This window comes from Tenrec ecaudatus, chromosome 1, assembly GCF_050624435.1.
Source record: "Tenrec ecaudatus isolate mTenEca1 chromosome 1, mTenEca1.hap1, whole genome shotgun sequence".
Classification (NCBI taxonomy): domain Eukaryota; kingdom Metazoa; phylum Chordata; class Mammalia; order Afrosoricida; family Tenrecidae; genus Tenrec; species Tenrec ecaudatus.
The window spans coordinates 126,822,523-126,841,931 of record NC_134530.1 but is presented as its reverse complement, the minus strand read 5'-3'; the positions used below and the strand labels follow the sequence as shown (position 1 = coordinate 126,841,931).

At 43.5% G+C, this 19,409-nt stretch overlaps 1 protein-coding gene across 1 annotated transcript in view; it reads right to left on the bottom strand.

Moving 5' to 3' along the window:
• The window catches only part of ABCD3 (ATP binding cassette subfamily D member 3), a 77,620-nt gene extending 60,481 nt beyond the window's left edge, over positions 1-17,139 (bottom strand). The window contains exon 1 of the mRNA XM_075558586.1: positions 16,943-17,139. Coding sequence (XP_075414701.1) covers positions 16,943-17,052 — 110 coding nt within the window. The 5' untranslated portion in view covers positions 17,053-17,139. The remainder of the gene's footprint in view (positions 1-16,942) is intronic.
• Between the last annotated feature and the right edge of the window lie 2,270 nt (positions 17,140-19,409).

Sequence of the window (19,409 nt, the reverse complement as noted above, 5' to 3'; positions counted from 1 at the left end):
CATTGCCTTGGAGCCCCCTGTAGTTTCTGCCACCAAAAACGTGCCCAAAGCTGAGGGCTCATCTCACTCATTTCTTTAACCTACAGGAAGTGCTCAGTTTATCTTATGCACAGAACTTAACGGTGAATGCGGATATTATTTGTATTCTGAAAGTATACACATGGTAAAGCGAAATGCTGCTTCCAAAGTTACTTTTGAATTTAATCAATTTCGTGAACGGCACGACAACTCCCCAAGTTGCCCAAACCCGAAAGCTAGAGAAAACTTTTGTGTCCTCCACTCTCGACTAGAACTGTTACGTAAACTTCCTTGAACTCTTGATCTCTGTATCATCTGTCCATTTCTCTATATCCTATTACCATAGTTTAATTTACCATAGTTTAGTTTACCACCAGCATTGCCCTGGTACAGGAACGAACATTCTAATGTCTCTTTCTAAAACCATTCCTAATCACCACCACCTAACCTTTCTCAACTTCTACCTGTCGTTTAGTTCTTCGGCTTAGATCTTCTTTCAAGTGACCGTCCTTAGCCTCCTAAACTTAACAAGTTGGGTGCCCTTTCTAAGAACCTGTCTGCATCCTGTCATTTTCCTATCAAAGTACCGTACATCTCATTGATATTACCCTTCTGCTTTCTGTGTACCCCACTAGTCAGCCCCTCCACAGCTCTGTCTCAGTGCCGAGCACAGCGCCCAGCAGTGGGCACCCAGACAGTCGCTGAACGACTGGAATGACGCCACACAGTGGAAAGCAGCGCTGCAACGCACGGGCTCATGCACTTCATTAGAAACGAAATTGCCCACAGGATCCATTCTCTTTTCACTTGGGAAATTGCTTAATCAGAAAGATTAATGAGCAGAGAAAATGACATAAGGATGAAACTCTTACTTTTATAAAGGTGTATGTCCCTAAGGATGCTAATCACCCGTTATGATCTTTTTTAATGTTCAACTATCGATACACATCAAATGAAAAATGATGCCAAGTATACTTACAAGCAAGCTTAAAATATACATAGTAAAAGAGAAATGTAACAATATGCTAATACTAATTGGAGCTAAAAGGCATCTGTCGTAAATCACATCTTAATTCCAGATGTTAAAATGTTCAAAAAAAAGCATATTTTATATAGTACATGATAGGATGATTGAATATGTGTTTATTTCATTTTTCTAGCATTCAATTTTCAATAGTGTGTATTTCTTTCGATGATATAAAAATTTTTCATCTTTACAACTATTAAGTATTAAAACAACAATTTTTAGGCCATAGGAGATTATCATGTTGCTTACTTCACAGGTATAAGAAACTACAGAAACATGTCTTAAAACAGTAACATATATGGACTACATGACTCCATTATTGCACCCAGAGAAGTGTACCTGCTTTTACTGCCCAGAGATATGAAATAGGATGATGGCTGTGAGATTTTTGTTTTATGGTACAATTACATTGTTACAATGTTATATCTACTTACAGACATCACACCAGCTGGTTATATTTTATGTATTTTAATTGTAGATGTCACTAGATTAACTGCATTCAAAGACTGCTAAATATAGCCAAATGATGGAAAATGTGTCCTTTAAAAACACATAGCACCCTCATTGCAAGTTTTCCTAAATAGATTTTAAATGTCTTAATACATAAGTAATTCCCACTAGAAAGCACTGACATCAGTTATCCCAAAAGCACTACGTCCTAATGCGTATGGAAAACTTGGCATAGAAGCTTAAATCAGGACTTCCTCATTTTAATAAAAATTCTGATGAAAGGTGTTCCCAAGAGACCCTGAAGCCTGATTTTTTCTTTGCAGAAATAATTAAAAATGCCATTTTTGAACAATTCCCTAACATTTCATTAAAAACACTAATTGTTGTGTATATGTGTCAACAATATGGAAATGCTTTAATTGCACATCATAAAGTTTTATGTAGTATACAATTCCAAAGAAATGTATGAAGTTCTAGATCTTCTTATCGTCCAGACCTTCCAGTTCGTATAATTTAACTTCATATTTTATCACTATAGATTAGAAGTTATTAATAGTCTACAGTTTATGGGTGAGTGAGGCTGATGGGGATGGTCATTACAACTTATTTATTTCAAAATAGTCTGACTTGGGTACTTGGAAATAAGTGAATTTTAGAAGCATTCAAAAATGAGCTCACATCACTAAAAAGTCATGTAAAACTCGGCTCATTTTCTTCATTGACCAAAAAAAGTCAAATTCACTCCCACAGAGCTAGTTCCCACTCAACGGCGACCCAATAGTACAAGGTCGAGCACTGTCCTTGGGGGTTTCTGAAACGGTAGATCTTGTCTGGTGTAGAAAAACTTGTCTTTACCCGACAAGTGGCGACTGGTAGTTTCAAAATGCTGATCTTGTGGCCAGCAGCCCAGCCAGTAACCACTATGTGCTCTGATCAGATGTGTCCCTTTCCTCAGGTCTGCAGCTTCATTGCTGTCCTCTGAAAGGCATTTTCGAGGGGGTCAGGGGGTGTTCCTACATAGTTGGGATTTGGGGCCCTGCAGACCTCACCAATGGTTCCCTGCTACATGCCAGTGTGTTGAAGAGCCCAGTTTCAAATAAACATTTACATTTGTAGCAAGGAAAAAAGAAAAACAATTAAACAGCAGTCATAGTCCTAAAAGATCAAGTATCTAAGAGTTAAGGTCACTCAATAAATGTTTTTAGGGTCTGCTATATGCTGCCTCGTAGTAACTCTATAGGACTGAGTAGAATTGCCCCTGTGGATCTAGAAACTGTAATTTTCCCCTCCAGGTTTACTGACATGTGAGTCCCACACCATACATTTCAGTGGTTTGAACATATTTAAGAGAGTTGTGCGGTCATCACCACCATCAATTTTTTTAAACATTTTCTTTTTGTGCTTTTCATCTCCCCCCAGTCTACCACTCACAACCCCAAGAAACTATTAATTGAATTACTATCTCTATAGGTTTCCCTATGCTGGATTTCACACAAAGAAAAACATGCTAATCACACACCCCACCATAACAAGTACAAAACAAAACAGAAAGACCTCAATACAAAAGAAAGTAGAAATAATAAAAAACTAGAACAAATTTAAAATGGGCCAAAAGAAATCATACAATAAGATGTTAAAGTTTAACTACATCAGCCTTAATCCACTTTCCAGTGCACTCTGTCTAACTGCAAGGCTATTTATTCACAGCCCTAGTGGATAGTCGGAAAGGGTTCCCTTAAGGCTCAATCCGGATAGGGACAGTGCCAGTGGATTCTGGGGTTTCACTGTCACCCACAGCCTTCTGCAAAGTGTACTCAGAAATGAAGCTCTAGCACTGTTCCCTTCTCCATTCTTGGATTTTATTATTTACAATCCTTGAATCACACAGGCTGGTGTGTTTCTTCTGTGTGGATTTAGCTAACCCCTCTCTGAGACAGCTGCTTATTTTAAGATTAGCCTTTAAAATCTCAGGCTCTATTCTTCCTGATAGCTGGGCATCATCTGATATTTTATAGCACTCATAGCTTCATTGATCACTTCAAGAAAGCAAGTATTGAGTAGGACCATATCTTAAGAACTAATTGAGCTCAAAATCCAGTCAGACATTGGTAGTTTATTTATGCCCCTCTTCCACTTTAGAGACATCATTATCTTTTTATTGGGGAATATTATAAATCAACTCAAGGCAAATGTTAATTCTATTTATAGTATCAATAAATTAACCAATGGTATAGAATTTAAAGTACTGCTTATAAAAACTAAAGTACAGATTACAACCTGGTGCACCAAGACACGAATGCAACATACTGGCGTGAAGCAGCAAACCAATAGAGAGATCTGAGGGGCCGGCTCCAACCCTAGCTACATGCCACACACCACACACCCTCTCCCTCCCAACACCCCCCCAAACAAAAAAAAGAATGCACTACAGATGACAGCACTGAAACTACAGAGACACATCTGGTCAGAGCACACAGGAGCAAATGAAGAGGGAAGGAGAGAGAAAAAGAGAGTGGAACACATCCTGGTCCACTGAAGACGATATTCCAGCTGGGAGCAGCCAATGCAGAGAGGACTATAGGGTCGGCCCCACCATGAGAATGTCTCTCGCTGACCCATAGCACTAAAGTGGACAACACTGGAGACACAGTGTGGGAATTGTGCCTGATCTGACCCCACTACACCAGGGCAAAACATTAAGGGCGTGCATCAGAACAGCAAGAGGAGCAAAGCAATGAAGTCCCCAAGGAACACCAAAAATCGACTTTGGGGCCAGGGTGTAGCACCCCATAAGACTCTACCATAGAACATCCATGAAGGACAACAAACAGATCTGGAACTATTTATAGGCTTTTCTTTGTTGTTGTTGTTTTGCTTTGTTTTGTTTTTGAGCTTATTATTGGTTTTGCATGTCTATCTAGATAAGCTAGGTGGGATAAACAATCTGGGTGGGGAAACAACAGAACCAATGGTTACAAGGGGACACAGGAGAGAGGGAGGTGGGAGAAAGGAGGGGGGTGCCAATAAACCCAGGGACCAAGGAACAACAAGTGATCTAAATATTGATGGCGAGAATGGCGTAGGATGCCTAGTGGGATTTGATTAAGTGCCATACAACCAAGAGGAATTACTGAAAGTAGAAAGAAAATGGAACATGATAGTGGAACAAGAGGAAAGAAGTAGGAGGCAAAGGGCATTTATAGAGGTCTAAATACAGGCATGTACATATGTACATATTTATATACAATGATAGGGAAATAGATCTATGTACATATATTTATACGTATTAAGGTAGCTGATGGACATTGCGCCTCTACTCAAGTACTCCCTCAATTCAAGAACATGCTGTTCTAATAACCTAGCATTCCGTGATCCTCACCATCCCTGACATGATCACTGAAGACAAAATGGGTACATAAGCAAATGTGGTGAAGAAAGCTGATGGTGCCTGGCTATAAAAAGATACAGCGTCTGGGGTCTTAAAGGCTTGAAGATACACAAGCAGCCATCTAGATGAGAAGCAACCAAGTCTACATGGAAGAAGCTCCCCAACCTGCATGATCATGAAGTGTCCATGGGATCAGCTATCAGGCATCAAAGACCCAGAACAAAAAATCATATCAATGTGAATGGAGGGGAGTGCAAAATGGGAGACCCAAAGACCATTTATAGACAATTGGACATCCCCTCATAGAAGAGTCATAATGAAGAGACGAGTCAGTCAGGGTGCAGCACAGCACCGATAAAACATACACATTTTCTCTAGTTCTTTTGTGTTCCCTCCACCTGCCAATATCATGACCCCAATTCTACCTTACAAATCCAGCTGGACCAGAGCTGAGCATCTGTACACTGATACAGATAAGTACTCGCAACACAGGGAATCCAGGACAGATAAAACCCTCAGAACCAATAATGAGACTAGCGATACCAGGAGGGTAAAGGGAAGGTGGGGGAAACAGGGAACCGATCACAATGATCTACATATAACCCCTTCCTAAGGGGATAGATAACAGAAAAGTGGGTGAAGGGAGACAGCCATTGATTAAGACATGGGGGGGTGGAGAATTTATAAATTATCAAGGGTTCATGAGGGAGGAAGGAGGCAGTGGGAGACATAAGGTGCTGATACCAAGGGCTCAAGTAGAAAGCAAATGTTTTAAAAATGATGGCAACATATGTACAAATGTACTAGACACAATGAATGGATGTATGGATTGTGATAAGAGTTTAAGAGGCCCCAATAAAATGACTTTTTTTAAAAGAGAGAGCGCTCACAACACAGGGAATCCAGGACAGATAAACCCCTCAGGACCAATAATGCAAGTAGTGATACCAGGGGGGAAAGGGGAAGGTGGGGGGAGAAAGGGAGAACCGATCACAATGATCAACTTATAACCCCCTCCCAAGGGGAAAAACAACAAAAAAGTAGATGAAGGGAGACAGTGGTTGGTGTAGACATGAAAAAAAATGAGACACTACCAAGTGTTCTTGTACAGTGTACAAATGTGCTTGATACAATGAATGGGTGCATGGATTGTAATAAGAGCTTTAGAGCTCTAATAAAATTATTTTTTAAAGAGAGTAGAAATTAAAAGGACCAAAAAAAGAAACAACAAAAACTAAAGTATATATGTATAGTGCAGCTTTTTAAACTAAAATATATGGATTGTTGACTTGCACAGATTAAAAATTCAAGTGAATGGGCACTACGCAAAAAATAAGGGTTAAGGGAAAACTTTCAGTAACACTCATTTACTAAAATAGAACTATGCCTGTCGACTAAGGATGTCAAACTATGCCTATCAAAAATAAAGCAAATGGAGTGTAATAGCAAACCTATGGTCGTCTTAGGTTACCAACTACTGGGGAGACTGTCATTCTTTAAGAGTAGAAAACGCATCTTTTTCCAGCAGAGTGGCTGGTGGTTTTGAATAGCTGACCTTGAGATTAGCGTCACAATCAACCTGATGGCGCTGTTTCCCTTCGTTTTGGTATATATGCCCATCACAGCTCGGGTCACAGAACAAAACACAAGAAAAGGCCTGCCCTTGAGAACCTTAAATTTCAGTAGCAGAGGCTGCAATTAACAAGATACGTAGGTAAAGAAAGTGTACCGTTAACAGGGATACGTGCTAATGAGAAAAATAAAGCCAGGAAGGTGATCCTATGCAGTTCTGTTCTGTGCTATCAAGTTGACTCTGACTCGTTGCAATGTTAGGTAGAATGACCAGGTCTTTTCTCCCACAGAGCTGCTGGTGGATTCAAAATGCCAACCTTCTGGTTAGGGCAACTGTGTAAAACCACTGCACCACCGAGGCTCCTTTGACAGTGTGTGTAAAGGGTGCTAGTTAAACTGAATGGCAGTGGAAGAGCTGGCTGAGAGGATACCTTCTGACAAGACTGATGTGAAGCAGTCAAGTGGCTAGTTGGGAAAGAGCATTCTAGACACGGGAACAGCAAGTGAAAGCCCTAAAGCAGAATCCCTGGTCAATGATGCTAACATGCTCTGCCCTAGAGGCATGATTACAACATCTGCACTTTGTTCCCCAATATTATTCTGAAGACCACTTGAGGATCCAAACTCAGCCAGGCCTGGGTCCCCCAAAGGGTTTCCCAGCAAGTCCAGCCCTCAAAACATGGGGACAGTGAAACGAGTCTCACTCCAGAATTGGATGTGAAAGGAGAGCTAAGGAAAGAAAACGGAATGTCAAGTGTGCAGAGAAGGTAGAAGAAGGGTGAGTGGGGCAGGCAGTGTAGGGATCAACGCTAGATGTGCGAGGCCCTCCAAGGAGAATGAAGGGGCCCAGTAACGCAAGGCTAACCAGGTAAGACTCGACCAATGGCTAAGAGTGGTAATATTCAACAAACTTAAAACTAACAGAATATCACAATGTTAAGCTGTTCACTATATTAGACTATAAACTTATCTAAACACAATCGTCAAATTTTCAATAAAATTCTACTACAAAGACCTACTTTGTGATGGACAGTTTAGGGAACAGAGACCAGGAACAGGCTCAAGAGACAAAATTAAGTGGGATCTACAATGAAGCAGATACAGAGATGAGAAGCCAAGTGTGACTACAAGAGGACCTCCTCAGACCTACTAGGGAAAGAAACTATGTCCCTACCATTATAGAACAGAGGTTTAAAAAGGATAGGGTCACCCCATAAACTGAAGGTCTTGGGTACAAGATACACCCAGATTAGCACCTAGATTAGCACCTAATTAAGCAATGATAAAGCATTTTTTAATGTAACCCAAATCTGTTGCTACCAAGACTTCTCCCAGTACAGTATAAAGCAAGTACCTATGTGCTGAGGAGCACTGATGACAAAATGGGTTGTACACTGGGCTGCTAACTGTAAGGTCATCAGTTTGAAACTGATGAACATCAGTAGCTGCTCTGCAGGAGAAAAAATGAGGCTTTCTGCTTCCATAAAAATTCACAGCATCAGAAACTCAGCAAGGCAGTTCTACTCTGTCCTATAGGGTCACTCTGAGTCAAAATCAACCTCATAGCAGTGGGTTTGGGTTGGTTGCTTCTTAATACATGCTACAGGAAAGTTTACAAAAGGAGGATGAGGACAGTCAGGGCTCACCCCCTGAAGCCCACTACATCAATTCAAATCTAACCCATAGCAACCACATAGGACAAGGCAGAAATGCTACTGTGAGTTTCCAAGACTGTAACTCTTTACAGGAGTGAAAAGTCTCAGAACTACTGGCAGTTTCAAACTGCTGACCTTGTAGTTAGCAGCCCAACACATAACCATTACCATACCAGAGCCAGAGTGGTTATATATTATTTCACCTAAGTGGTGACCCCTACCTTTGCCTTGCAGGAGAATAGGTTATTACTGTGGGAAATAGCAGTAACACAGTTTCTAAGCCAGGAATACATCTGACCTCCTTCAGAGAACAGTGCTGAAACTGGTCTATTTGGAACAGACACCAATGGCTAGCAATGCATATAAGGCGAGCCAGGTAAAGTGAGACCGAGTGAGAAAGGCTCTGAAATCTAGGATGAGAAATCGGAACTGTATTTGACGAGCACTGATGTGGAGAGAAAGACACTGTTTTGTCCTGTGCTACAGTGGCAATGCAGGCTGGTCCCTTGTCCAATGTTCTACAACTGGCCCACTCATTCCCCTGCCCATGTTATATACTCTCAGATCCACATCTATGACTTCTGTAAAGACAGTCTCTTCATTCAAGTTTCAACTAGTCACCCATCTACAACTGCCTGTCAGGCAATTACTCTTCAAAGTTCTTCATCTGCCCTAAGCTGCCCACCCTAAAACATTTGCTGGGCATCTGCTGTGTGGCCTGCACAAACTAGCGAAAGAGAACTCCGTCCACCATTCAGAAAATCAGTCTGGAGTAGGCAGAAGCCAAGTGGAGAAACGAGCAGAAGGTTCTAATGCTAAATTAGAAGAATGATTATGAGTCCCAGAGGAGCAGAGGGTACCTCTACCTGCTTGCAGATGAAGAAATGACAGAGAAAGCGTTGGTTCAGCAAGGTTTTGAAGGAAAAGAAGCGCCAGAGGGAGAAGAAAAATAGGAGGATGAAGGCTACTACAATCAAACTGCACGAGCTAGGCAGAGTGCGTTATCTGTAAATAGGTGAAGAGGTAAGCAAGGGCTAAACCCACTTGAAGAACCACTGCCATTAAACTGATTCTGACTCTTTCCAAGAGCACAAAACCTCATCTTTCTCCTGTAGAGTGGTTGGTGGGTTTGAACCAATGACCTTGTAGTTAGTTCAACACATAAAACACCACACCACCAAGGATCGTTTCTATACATACAAGGGACTTCCAAAAGTTCATAGAAAAGTGGAACAAAAGATGATGGGGAAGACAGTGTTCCTCATTGACCCATAGCACCATTGAGACACACTAGAGACACACAGTGGGAATTGTGCCCGCCATGAGCTCACCACACAGAAGCCAGCCTCTGGGGGCATACAGCAGGAGCAGCGGGGGAAGCAGAGCAATGGAGTCCCCAGGGATAGAGGCGGTGCCAGGGCATGGCACCCCATCAGACTTGATTGGAAAGCACCTGTGAAGGAAAACAAACAGATCCTGAACTATTCATACGTTTGTGTGTGTGTGTGTGTGTGTGTGTTGTTGTTGTTGTTGTAGCTATTGTTTTACTTTCTGTTGGTGCTTCGTGGTACTCAGTCTTGTGATAGTACATAGCATGTCTACCTGGAAGGGAGAGGCAGAATAAACAAGCCAGAAGAGAGAACGGGATGACAGTTCAGGGGAGGACAAAGGGGGAAGGGGTGGCGGGGGAAAGGAAGAGGGTGTTAACAAGCCCAGGGACAAGAGAATAACAAGTGATGCAAAATCAGTGTCAAGGAGGGTGTGGGAGGTCTGGCAGGGCTGGATCAAGGGCAATGTAACCGAGAGGAGTTCCTAAAACCCAAACGAAGGCAGAACATGATAGTGGGACAAGAGGAAAGTACAAAGAAACAGAGGAAAGAACTAGGAGGCAAAGGGTAGTCATAGAGATTTAACTAAGACATATAAAGATGTAAATATATTTATATACGACGAGGGGGGAATAGATCTAACATACATTTATAGGTTTAGTACTAAGGAAACAGATGGACAGTGGGCCCCTACTCAAGTACTCCCTCAACACAAGAACACTGTGTTCTAACAATCTGGCAGTCTGAGATGCTCACCTGCCTGGCACGATCACTGATGACAATGGGTGCACAGGCAAATGAGGTGAAGAAAGTTGATGGTGTCTAGCTACCAAAAGATATAGCACTGAAGTCTTGAAGACCTGAAGACAAGCAGCCATCTAGCTGAGAGACAAAAACCCACATGAAAGAAGCACACCGGCCTGTCCCAACTAGTTCACTGAGGACAAAGTGGGTACATAAGCAAAAGTTGCAAACAAAGCTGATGGTGCCTGGCTATCAAATGATATAGTATCAGGAGTCTTAAAAGCTTGAAGAAAATCAAGTGGCCATCTAGCTAAGAAACAACAAAGCCCACGAGGAAGAAGCACACCAGTCTACCCCAACGTGAACGCTGAAGAGAAAGCAGGTGCAAGGGCAAGTGCAGTGAAGAAAACGGATGGTGCCCAGGTGTCAAAATATATAGAATCTGGGGTCCCATAGGCTGGAAGATAAACAAGGGGTCATCTAACTGAAAAACAACAAAGACCACATGGAAAACGCACACCAGCCTGTGAGTGACAAGGCATCGAAGGGATCAGGTACCGGGCATCAAAGACAAAAAAAATAATCATAGCATTGTCAATGAGGGGGAGTGCAGCGTGGGACCCAGGGCCCATCTGGGGGAAATTAGACATCCCTTTGCAGAAGGGCTGTGGGGAAGTGACAAACCAGTCAAAGTGCAGTATAGCAACGATGAAACATACAATTTTCCTCTAGTTCTTGAATGCTTCCTCCCCCCCACTATCATGATCCCAATTCTACCTTACATAACCGGTTGAACCAGGAGATGTACACTGGCACAGATAGGAACTGGAAATACGGGGATTCCAGGACAGATGAGCCCCCCAGGAACAGTGGTGAGAGTGGTGATATCAGGAAGGTGGAGGGCGGGTGAGGGAGAAACAGGAAAAGGTGACAAGGTCTACATATAACCTCCTCCCTGGAAGACGGACAGCGGAGAACTGGGTGAGGAAGACGTCGGATGGTGTAAGATATGATAAAAATAATAATTATTTATAAATTATCAAGGGTACAGGGGGAGGGTGGAACAGGGAGGGAGGGAAAATGAGGAGCTGATGCCAGGGGCTCAGGTGGAGAGTGGGCGTTTTGAGAATGATGATGGCAACATATGTACAAATGTGCTGGACACAAATGATGTTTGTACGGATTGTAAAAAGAGTTGTATGAGCCCCTAATAAAATGATTTTAAAAGCAAACAAACAAACAAAAGATGGGGAAAAGTTCATTGAAAAATTCCATCATCTTTTCAATCCCCTTTCCTTTTCCCACAAACTTTTTTTAAGCGTGTGTGTGTGTGTGTGTGTGTGTGTGTGTGTGTACACCTCTGGTAGAAGTGGGTTTAGTGTTGAGCTGCTAAGCTGCAGTTTGAACCCATCAGCCTCGCCTCCTGAGAAAGACAACATAGTCAGCTTCAGTGAAGGTTTACAAAAACCTACTGGGTGGAGGTGGAGTTGCTATATATAAATGATCATGTGGATTAAAATCATACTTGCAAGGGAAAAAAAAAGAACTCAAAATGTTCTACAATTGATTGTGGTAAAGATTTTACAACACTTCTGGATATGACTGAACTGATTTGTATGATATGTGAATGAAGTTCCAATAAAACTGTTAGAGGGAAAAAAAAGAATCCAGTATGTTAAATTATTCATTCTCCTAAAGGTTAGAATGCTACAGGGTAATTTTTTATATCCTTTCGCTAGTTCCATTACACAGTCAATTCTAAGTGATATGCACGTTAAGGGGAACCCAGGTAGCCCTGCAGGGTAAGCACTGGGCTGCTAACCACAAGTGGTTCAAATCCACCAAACAATCCACAGGAGAAAGGGCTATGCTCAAGTAGATTTACAGTCTCAGAAACTCTATACAGCATCACTATGGGGCAGTAGCAACTCCATGGCAGTTTTTGTTGGTTTTTTTTTACATTTTATTAGGGGCTCATACAACTCTTATCACAATCCATACATATACATACCTCAATTCTAGAAAGCACATCCATACATTCTTTGCCCTAATCATTTTCAAAGCATTTGCTCTCTACTTAAGCCCTTTGCATCAGGTCCTCTTTTTTATTTCCCCTCGCTCCCCGCTTCCCCCTCCCTCATGAGCCCTTGATAATTTATAGATTGTTATTTTGTCATATCTTGACCTATCCAGAGTCTCCCTTCCCCCCCTTCTCTGCCATCCATCTCCCAGGGAGGAGGGCACATGTGGATCCTTGTAATCGGTTCCCCCTTTCCAACCCACTCACCCTCTACTCTCCCAGTATCGTCCCATCACACCCTTGGTCCTGAAGGTATCATCCACCCTGGATTCCCTGTGCCTCCAGCTCCCATATGCACCAGTGTACAATCTCTCCCCTATCCAGTCCTGCAAGGTAGAATTCGGATCATGGTAGTTGGGGGGAGGAAGTAGCCAGGATCTAGGGGAAAGCTGTGTTCTTCATCGGTACTACATCACACCCTGACTGACCCATCTCCTCTCCGAAACCCCTCTGTGAGGGGATCTCCAGTGGCCAAAAAATGGGCTTTGGGTCTCCACTTTGCACTTCCCCCTTCATTCACTATGATAAGATTTTTTTTTGATGATGCCTTATCCCTGATCCCTTTGGCACCTCGTGATCGCACAGGCTGGTGTGCTTCTTCCATGTGGGCTTTGTTGCTTCTGAGCTAGATGGCCACTTGTTTACCTTCAAGCCTTTAAGACCCCAGACACTATCTCTTTTGAGATAGCCGGGCACCATCAGCTTTCTTCGCCACATTTGCTTATACACTCGTTTGTCCTCGGCAATCGTATCATGAAGGTGTGCAGCCAATGATATGATTTTTTGTTCTTTGATGCCTGATAATTGATCCCTTCGGGACCCCATGATCACACAGGCTGGTGTGTTCTTCCATGTGGGCTTTGTTGCTTCTGAGCTAGATGGCCGCTTATTTATCTTCAAGCCTTTAAGACACCAGACGCTATCTCTTTTGAAAGCCGGGCACCATCAGCTTTCTTCACCACATTTACTTGTTCACCCGCTTTGGCTTCAGCAGTTGTGTCGGGAGGGTGAGCATCGTAGAGTGCCAATTTAATAAAAGAAAGTATTCATGCATTGAGGGAGTGCTTGAGTAGAGGCCCAAGGTCCTTCCGCCACCTTAATACTAAACCTATATAGACACATAGATCTATTTCCCCATCTTCATATATATATATATATATTTGCATGTACATGTCTTTGTCTAGACCTCTATAAATGCCCTTTGACTCTCAGCTCCTTCCTCCATCTCCCTTGACTTTCCTCCTGCCCCACTACCATGCTCCATCCCCACCTGGGCTACAGCTATACCTCTTCTCTATGCAACCTTACCCTTGATCATTCCCCACCAGGCCTGCCACTCCCCCCTCACTACCATTTTGGGTCCCATGTTGTTCCCTTGTCCCTGTGTTTGTTAGCACCACTTCCTTACCCCCTTACCTCCCCCTATCCCAAGTCCCCCCGGAACTGTCGGTCCCATTGTTTTTCCTCCAGAAAGTTCATCCAGCCTGTCTTATTCAGACAGACCTGTGGAGACAATAACATGCAGGAAAACAAGACAGAGGAAAACAAAGCAACAGTATACAACCAGACAAGAAAACAACAACAAACCACTGTGGTCTAAGACAAGCCACTGTGAACAGCCTAGACCAAGAGGCAGAGAAGTGACAGGTTTGTTTAATTAAGCATCAGATAGTGATAGCTACGTAATCAGCGCTATCACTAAAGATATCCCAATTGTCAGTTAAACTGGAATTTTTTATCTTCAAATTGTGATATCAATGCCAACCACTGAAAAATATTCATAAAATTCTTAAGTATTAAATCTATAGACAGATCCAACATCATTATTATTTCATGGAAAATAATTCATTGCACTTATGTAATTTAAGTTTCATGTTTATCTATCGTTTGCCTTCCACAAAAATATTTAATGTAAATTATCTAGTATATAGAATAAAAAATACCCCCTACTCATACCTTTAGAAAAGATAAGCAACAACTTTTGTTTAGCAAATTAAATGTTACATCATTTAACCCTCCCGAAAGTTGTTTCTCAAGTAGGGATTTTATAAAGTATGTTATTATGAGTTAACAAAAATTATTTAATATGATAAAGTCTGTAACACTGTTTTACCGCTATTATTAAAGTTTTCCCCTTAGGTTATATTTAAAATATTCCTTATTCATAACTAATCAATAGTGTTGAAAGTCAGGAAGCTGATTCTGTTGTTTCTTAAACTGGGTACTGAATACACAGATTATTCTAGTTGTAAATACTGTTCAAGCTCCATGCTTCTTATATGCATACTTTACTATATATATGTTATACTCCAATAAAAAAGCTTTACCCCATCTAGAGCAAAGAAGAATGAAAAAAGGATGAACGGCCCATGTGTACCAAAACTCCTCTAGCCTAAAACCAGTAAAACTAGATCAGGGGTCCTCAAACTTTTTAAACGGGGCCAGTTCACTGTCCTTCAGACACATTGGAGAGCTGGACTACAATTTAAAAAAAACTATGAGCAAATTCATATGCACACTGCACATATCTTATTTTGACGTAAAAAACCACAATGGTGAAAAACACCCGGCGGGCTGGAAAAATGTCCTCAGGGTGCTGCATGTGGCCTGTGGGCCGTAGTTTGAGGACCCCTGAACTAGATGGTACCCAGCTACCACACCACTACTGACCACTCTGCACAGGAACACAATGGAAGTTTCCAGTTAGAGTGGAAGAAAAATGCAGACCAAAATTCAAAGCAATGAAGAGATCAGATTCATTGATCTAAAGGGACTGAAGCCAGTATCAGAGGTCACCTTTCACCCAAATGTTAGAAAGGCCTAAACAAATTTTAAAAAACCAGTAAGAGCTGTGTGGAATTGTACACTCTGAAACAACCAACCATTAGAGCCCAAAAGGGCAACATATGAACAAAGGAAAGGTGAGAAAGCAGGGAGGGGCAAGAAATGGGAGCCCAAGAGGGACATGGGGGGAGTCCTGACATATTGTGGGTATTGCAACAAATGTCACCGCACAATTTGTGTATTCATTATTGAATGGAAAACTACGTAATTTGCGCTGCAATTTTCAACCAAACCAGTTTTTAAGCTTAAAAAATCATTTAAAAACTAAGGTGTCATTTGGAAAAATACAAACAAGTGAAACAACCACACAATGTGTCACTGAAGGCTGAGCTGTGCCCTCCGCCAGATGAGGAAAACTCTTCTAGACACTAAAGTACTTCTCTGATTCACAAAAAGAGGGGGAAAGCACTTCAAAGTTACGCTGTTGTTTTCATCATATTCTTTTCATTGGCATATGCCCTGAGGACAGAAAATAGAATCTTCCATTTGCAATTTTCAGAACAAATCTCAGAAAGCATGTAATTGAACAGAATGGCTTGTTTGTGTTCTTCAGAACTAATCACTTTAAAGAAACGGAAAGAAAATGAATAGGTACTGTGTTGCACCAACTAAAACGGACACAATTTTCAACTTTGTTAAGTGGATTAATGAAGAAAAAAAAAGACAATGCATCAGACTTCGGATAAGCTAAAACCAGGTTAGTAAGGGAAGAGGCTAAGACCCCCTCAGGAGACAAAGTGTCAGTCCACATTCTACTACTCACTAGACGTTTTCGGCTAATCAAACTTGGCAAGGAGCAGCGCCTGTCCACAGGAATGAATGAAATAAAAAGCATTACAGCACTGAACCCAGCCTGCATGTGGGATCCATTCGAAGGCCAGCAAGAAGGCTTGGGAAGAAGCCTTTTTTTCATTCACTTGCTGAATGAAGCGTTGACGCCCAGCAAATTAAAAAAAAAAAAAGTTAATAGGAGCGATAAGCCGTGTAACCTTACATCCTCTCTCTCCTTTTCTCTAATCCTATAACCTGAAAGTTACAGCCAGGCATTAAAATTCTCTGGCGGCGGCGGCAGCAGTGGAATATATTCAAAACAGATCTTGAACCTCCCCTAAAACGCACTTTCACCTTTCACCTGCACAGTAGAGCCAAAGTGAGCCGCCCTGCACCCCACGGGAGGGAACCTTGCTCTCCAGTATCACGAAACCGACTCAGCCAGGCAGGATGAAATGCCAGGGAGTTAACCAACCAACTCCAAAGGGGCAACCCTTCAGAAGGCAATTTTGCCAAGCGGATCGTGGACGGTTCGCAAGCATTGCCCTCACCGCTTTCATGAGCATTTTCTAGGGAATCTAGTCCAACCTCATCCCACCAAGTAACTCAGACAACAAGATCCAGCCGGGCGAGTCCCATCCCGATCCTCAAATCGCACATCCCAAATCCTGCACGGTCAGGAGATGAGATGGCAAAACTCAAACGCACCCAGAAAGTTGATACGGAATGGATGCGAGCTGGGAAGGTGGGAGAGGGAGCGGGGGGGGGGGGGCACACTGCACCCTTTTTTTGCCCCTCGACTAAAAGCAACACACGGGACAGAGAAGCTGGAGAAAGAGCTGTGGTCGGGGGGGGGGGGTGAAAGTGCGGGTGAGCACGACACGGGCGCCGCGGGAAGCGCCAGGCACCCTGACCTCGGGGCCTGGCAGCGGCCGAGGCCGGCCGGCCTTCGCTCCGTTTGACCCCGCAGGGCAAGGGACCCGCCGGCCGGGCGCCGGGCGGAGAGAGCGCGCGCGGGGAGCGCCGGCGCGCGCCGCAGGGCGCCGCGGCCACAGGCCTTCTTACCCGTGCAGGCCGAGGGCGCGCCGCCGCTTGAGGAGCAGACAGAGCAGCAGCAGCGTGGCCCCCGCCAGCGAGGAGTTCCGCGTCGTCAGGTACTTGCTGAAGGCCGCCATGGCACCGCCGGTGCTGACGAGCCGGGCGAGGGGACGCGGCACTGGCTCTCCGCGGAGGAAGCGCGGGGGTGACTGGGAGGAGAAGAGCGCGGGGAGAGAGGGCGGTGCCGCCCGGCAGGACCGCCCCCTGGCGCGCGCCCCCGCGCCGTGCGAGCGCCGGAGCCTCCCGCGGACTTCGGCTCGGCGGGCGCGCGCGCGGGGGGCCAAGGAGGCCGGAACAGCTCCAGGACGCGTTGTGCGCATGCGCCGACCCCCACGGCGTCGCCGGGAGCGCGGGCGTCGGGACGTCCCCGCGCCTCTCAGTGGTCCTCCCCTTTCTCCTTGCTGTCCGCGCCTCACCCCTACCACCCACGGGGGCACACACACCCAGCCTTTCCCAAGAACTGGAAAAGCGGGCCGGGCCTGCCCGCGGGGGCTAGTGGGACCAGCCTCTTTCCCTCCGTGTGACGGGCCGCTACCACCCTCTTAAAGGAGCCCCGGAGGAGGGCGAACGTCGCTGGCATCTAGCACTCGATAAATCTGATCCATTCTGAGGACAAAAAAGAAAGCGCGTGGGAACTTCAAAGAGGTATGGGCAGACAGGGAAAAAATGGCTACAAATCAAGTATCTTTTTCCAAGCCACGGTTTTCCAAACCATAGCTTGGTAATCTCTAGGAAATCCTGAAATAATCACCATTTTTATTTTTTTATATACCGAAATCAGACGCCTTACGATCTAATAGAAAACATTGGTTAGCATCACATCATAAGGAGTTTGCCTTCCAGTTGTTTAATACATATGTGTCCGGAACAGAGATCCAAGATGTATTTCTGTCTGTGGGTCCAGTCAAACAAAAAGTTTGAAAAGCACTGTTCTTTGCAAAGGGACATTTAGAAATAGCAATTGTACATTGTATTTATGCTGGCCTTACTCCCAGATTCAGAAGGGCATGACAGATAGCAACATTCTTCTTCTGACCGGCCCCGTGATACAGAACTTGTTACCCCTGCCATTTATCTGGCATCTTGTACAGTAACTTAATGAATCCTGTTTTCCATTGAGGGAAGAATAGCAGGTATGTTGTTCAGAAAATGAGTTCATGAAATCTCATGATATAGTATATCCTTACACAGATTCGCCCACAAAATTGTTTTCCTAGGAGTTTTTACAATATAAACTGATGATTGTCTAATACATGACAACACAATGACCGGATATAGTAATGACATGGGAAGGGTAGTTCATTTTCATTACTTTGTTAACAATTATCAAAGGCTGCAGCATACAATATGGATTACAACTGAATGTTCAAAAAAACCCTGCAAATACTTACAACTGGACTGATAGGTAACATCATGATAAACAAAGAAATAATTGGAGTTGTCAAGGGTTTCATCTTGTTTGCACTCGCATCTATTGCACAAGGTGTTTAAAAACTAAGGTGTCAGTTTGAAGACCAAGGTGCACCTGACCCAAGCCATGTTGTTTTTATTTGCTTCATATGCGTCTGAAAGGTGGATATTGAATAAGGAAGATGGAGGGAGAATCCATGCATTTGAATTATGTTGTTGGCAAAGAATATTGAAAGTACCTGAACTGTCAAAAGAATCAACAAATCTGTCTGGGAAGAAGTACAGGCAGGATGCTTCTGAGAAGGGAGGATAGCAAGACTTCATCCCACATACTTTGGACATGTTATGAGAAGCAGCCAGCCCCTGGAAATGGGCATTATGCTTGGTAAAGTACAGGGTCAGTGAAAACCAGGAAGACTGATGAAATGGATTGACACAGCAATTGCAACAGTGGGCTCAAACATCGCAATTGTGAGGATGGTGCCTTATCGGTCAGTGTTTCATTGTTACACATAGTGTCACTGTGAGTTCAAGTCAATTCAACACCTCACAGTAACTAACAGTTAAATCATTAGGTAAGCTTGGCACAAAGGGATAGAAACCCAGGGGAGTACTGGATTACCTATTGGGCTGCTAACTGCAAAGTCAGTGGTTTGAACCCACAACTGATCCTTGGGAGAAAGATGAGGCTGTTTGCTCCCATAAAGACTTACAGCCACTTTACAACTCATTGTGGAAAGCATTAAGTCACTGCCTCCCAACAACTGAGAAAAGAAATTCCCTTAGAGCCACCATCCCTCTGCTGGGTACATACCCTAAGAAATAAGAGCCAAAACACAGACAGTCTCGTGGTCATCACAACACTGTTCACAATAGCAAGAAGCTGGAAACAGCCCAAATGTAGATCCTTATAAGAATGGATAGAGACTCTTTATTACATACAATGAAATACCATGCATTTCCAAGTAATGACAAAACCACGAAACACTTCATGACATGGATGAACCTGGAGAACATTATGCTG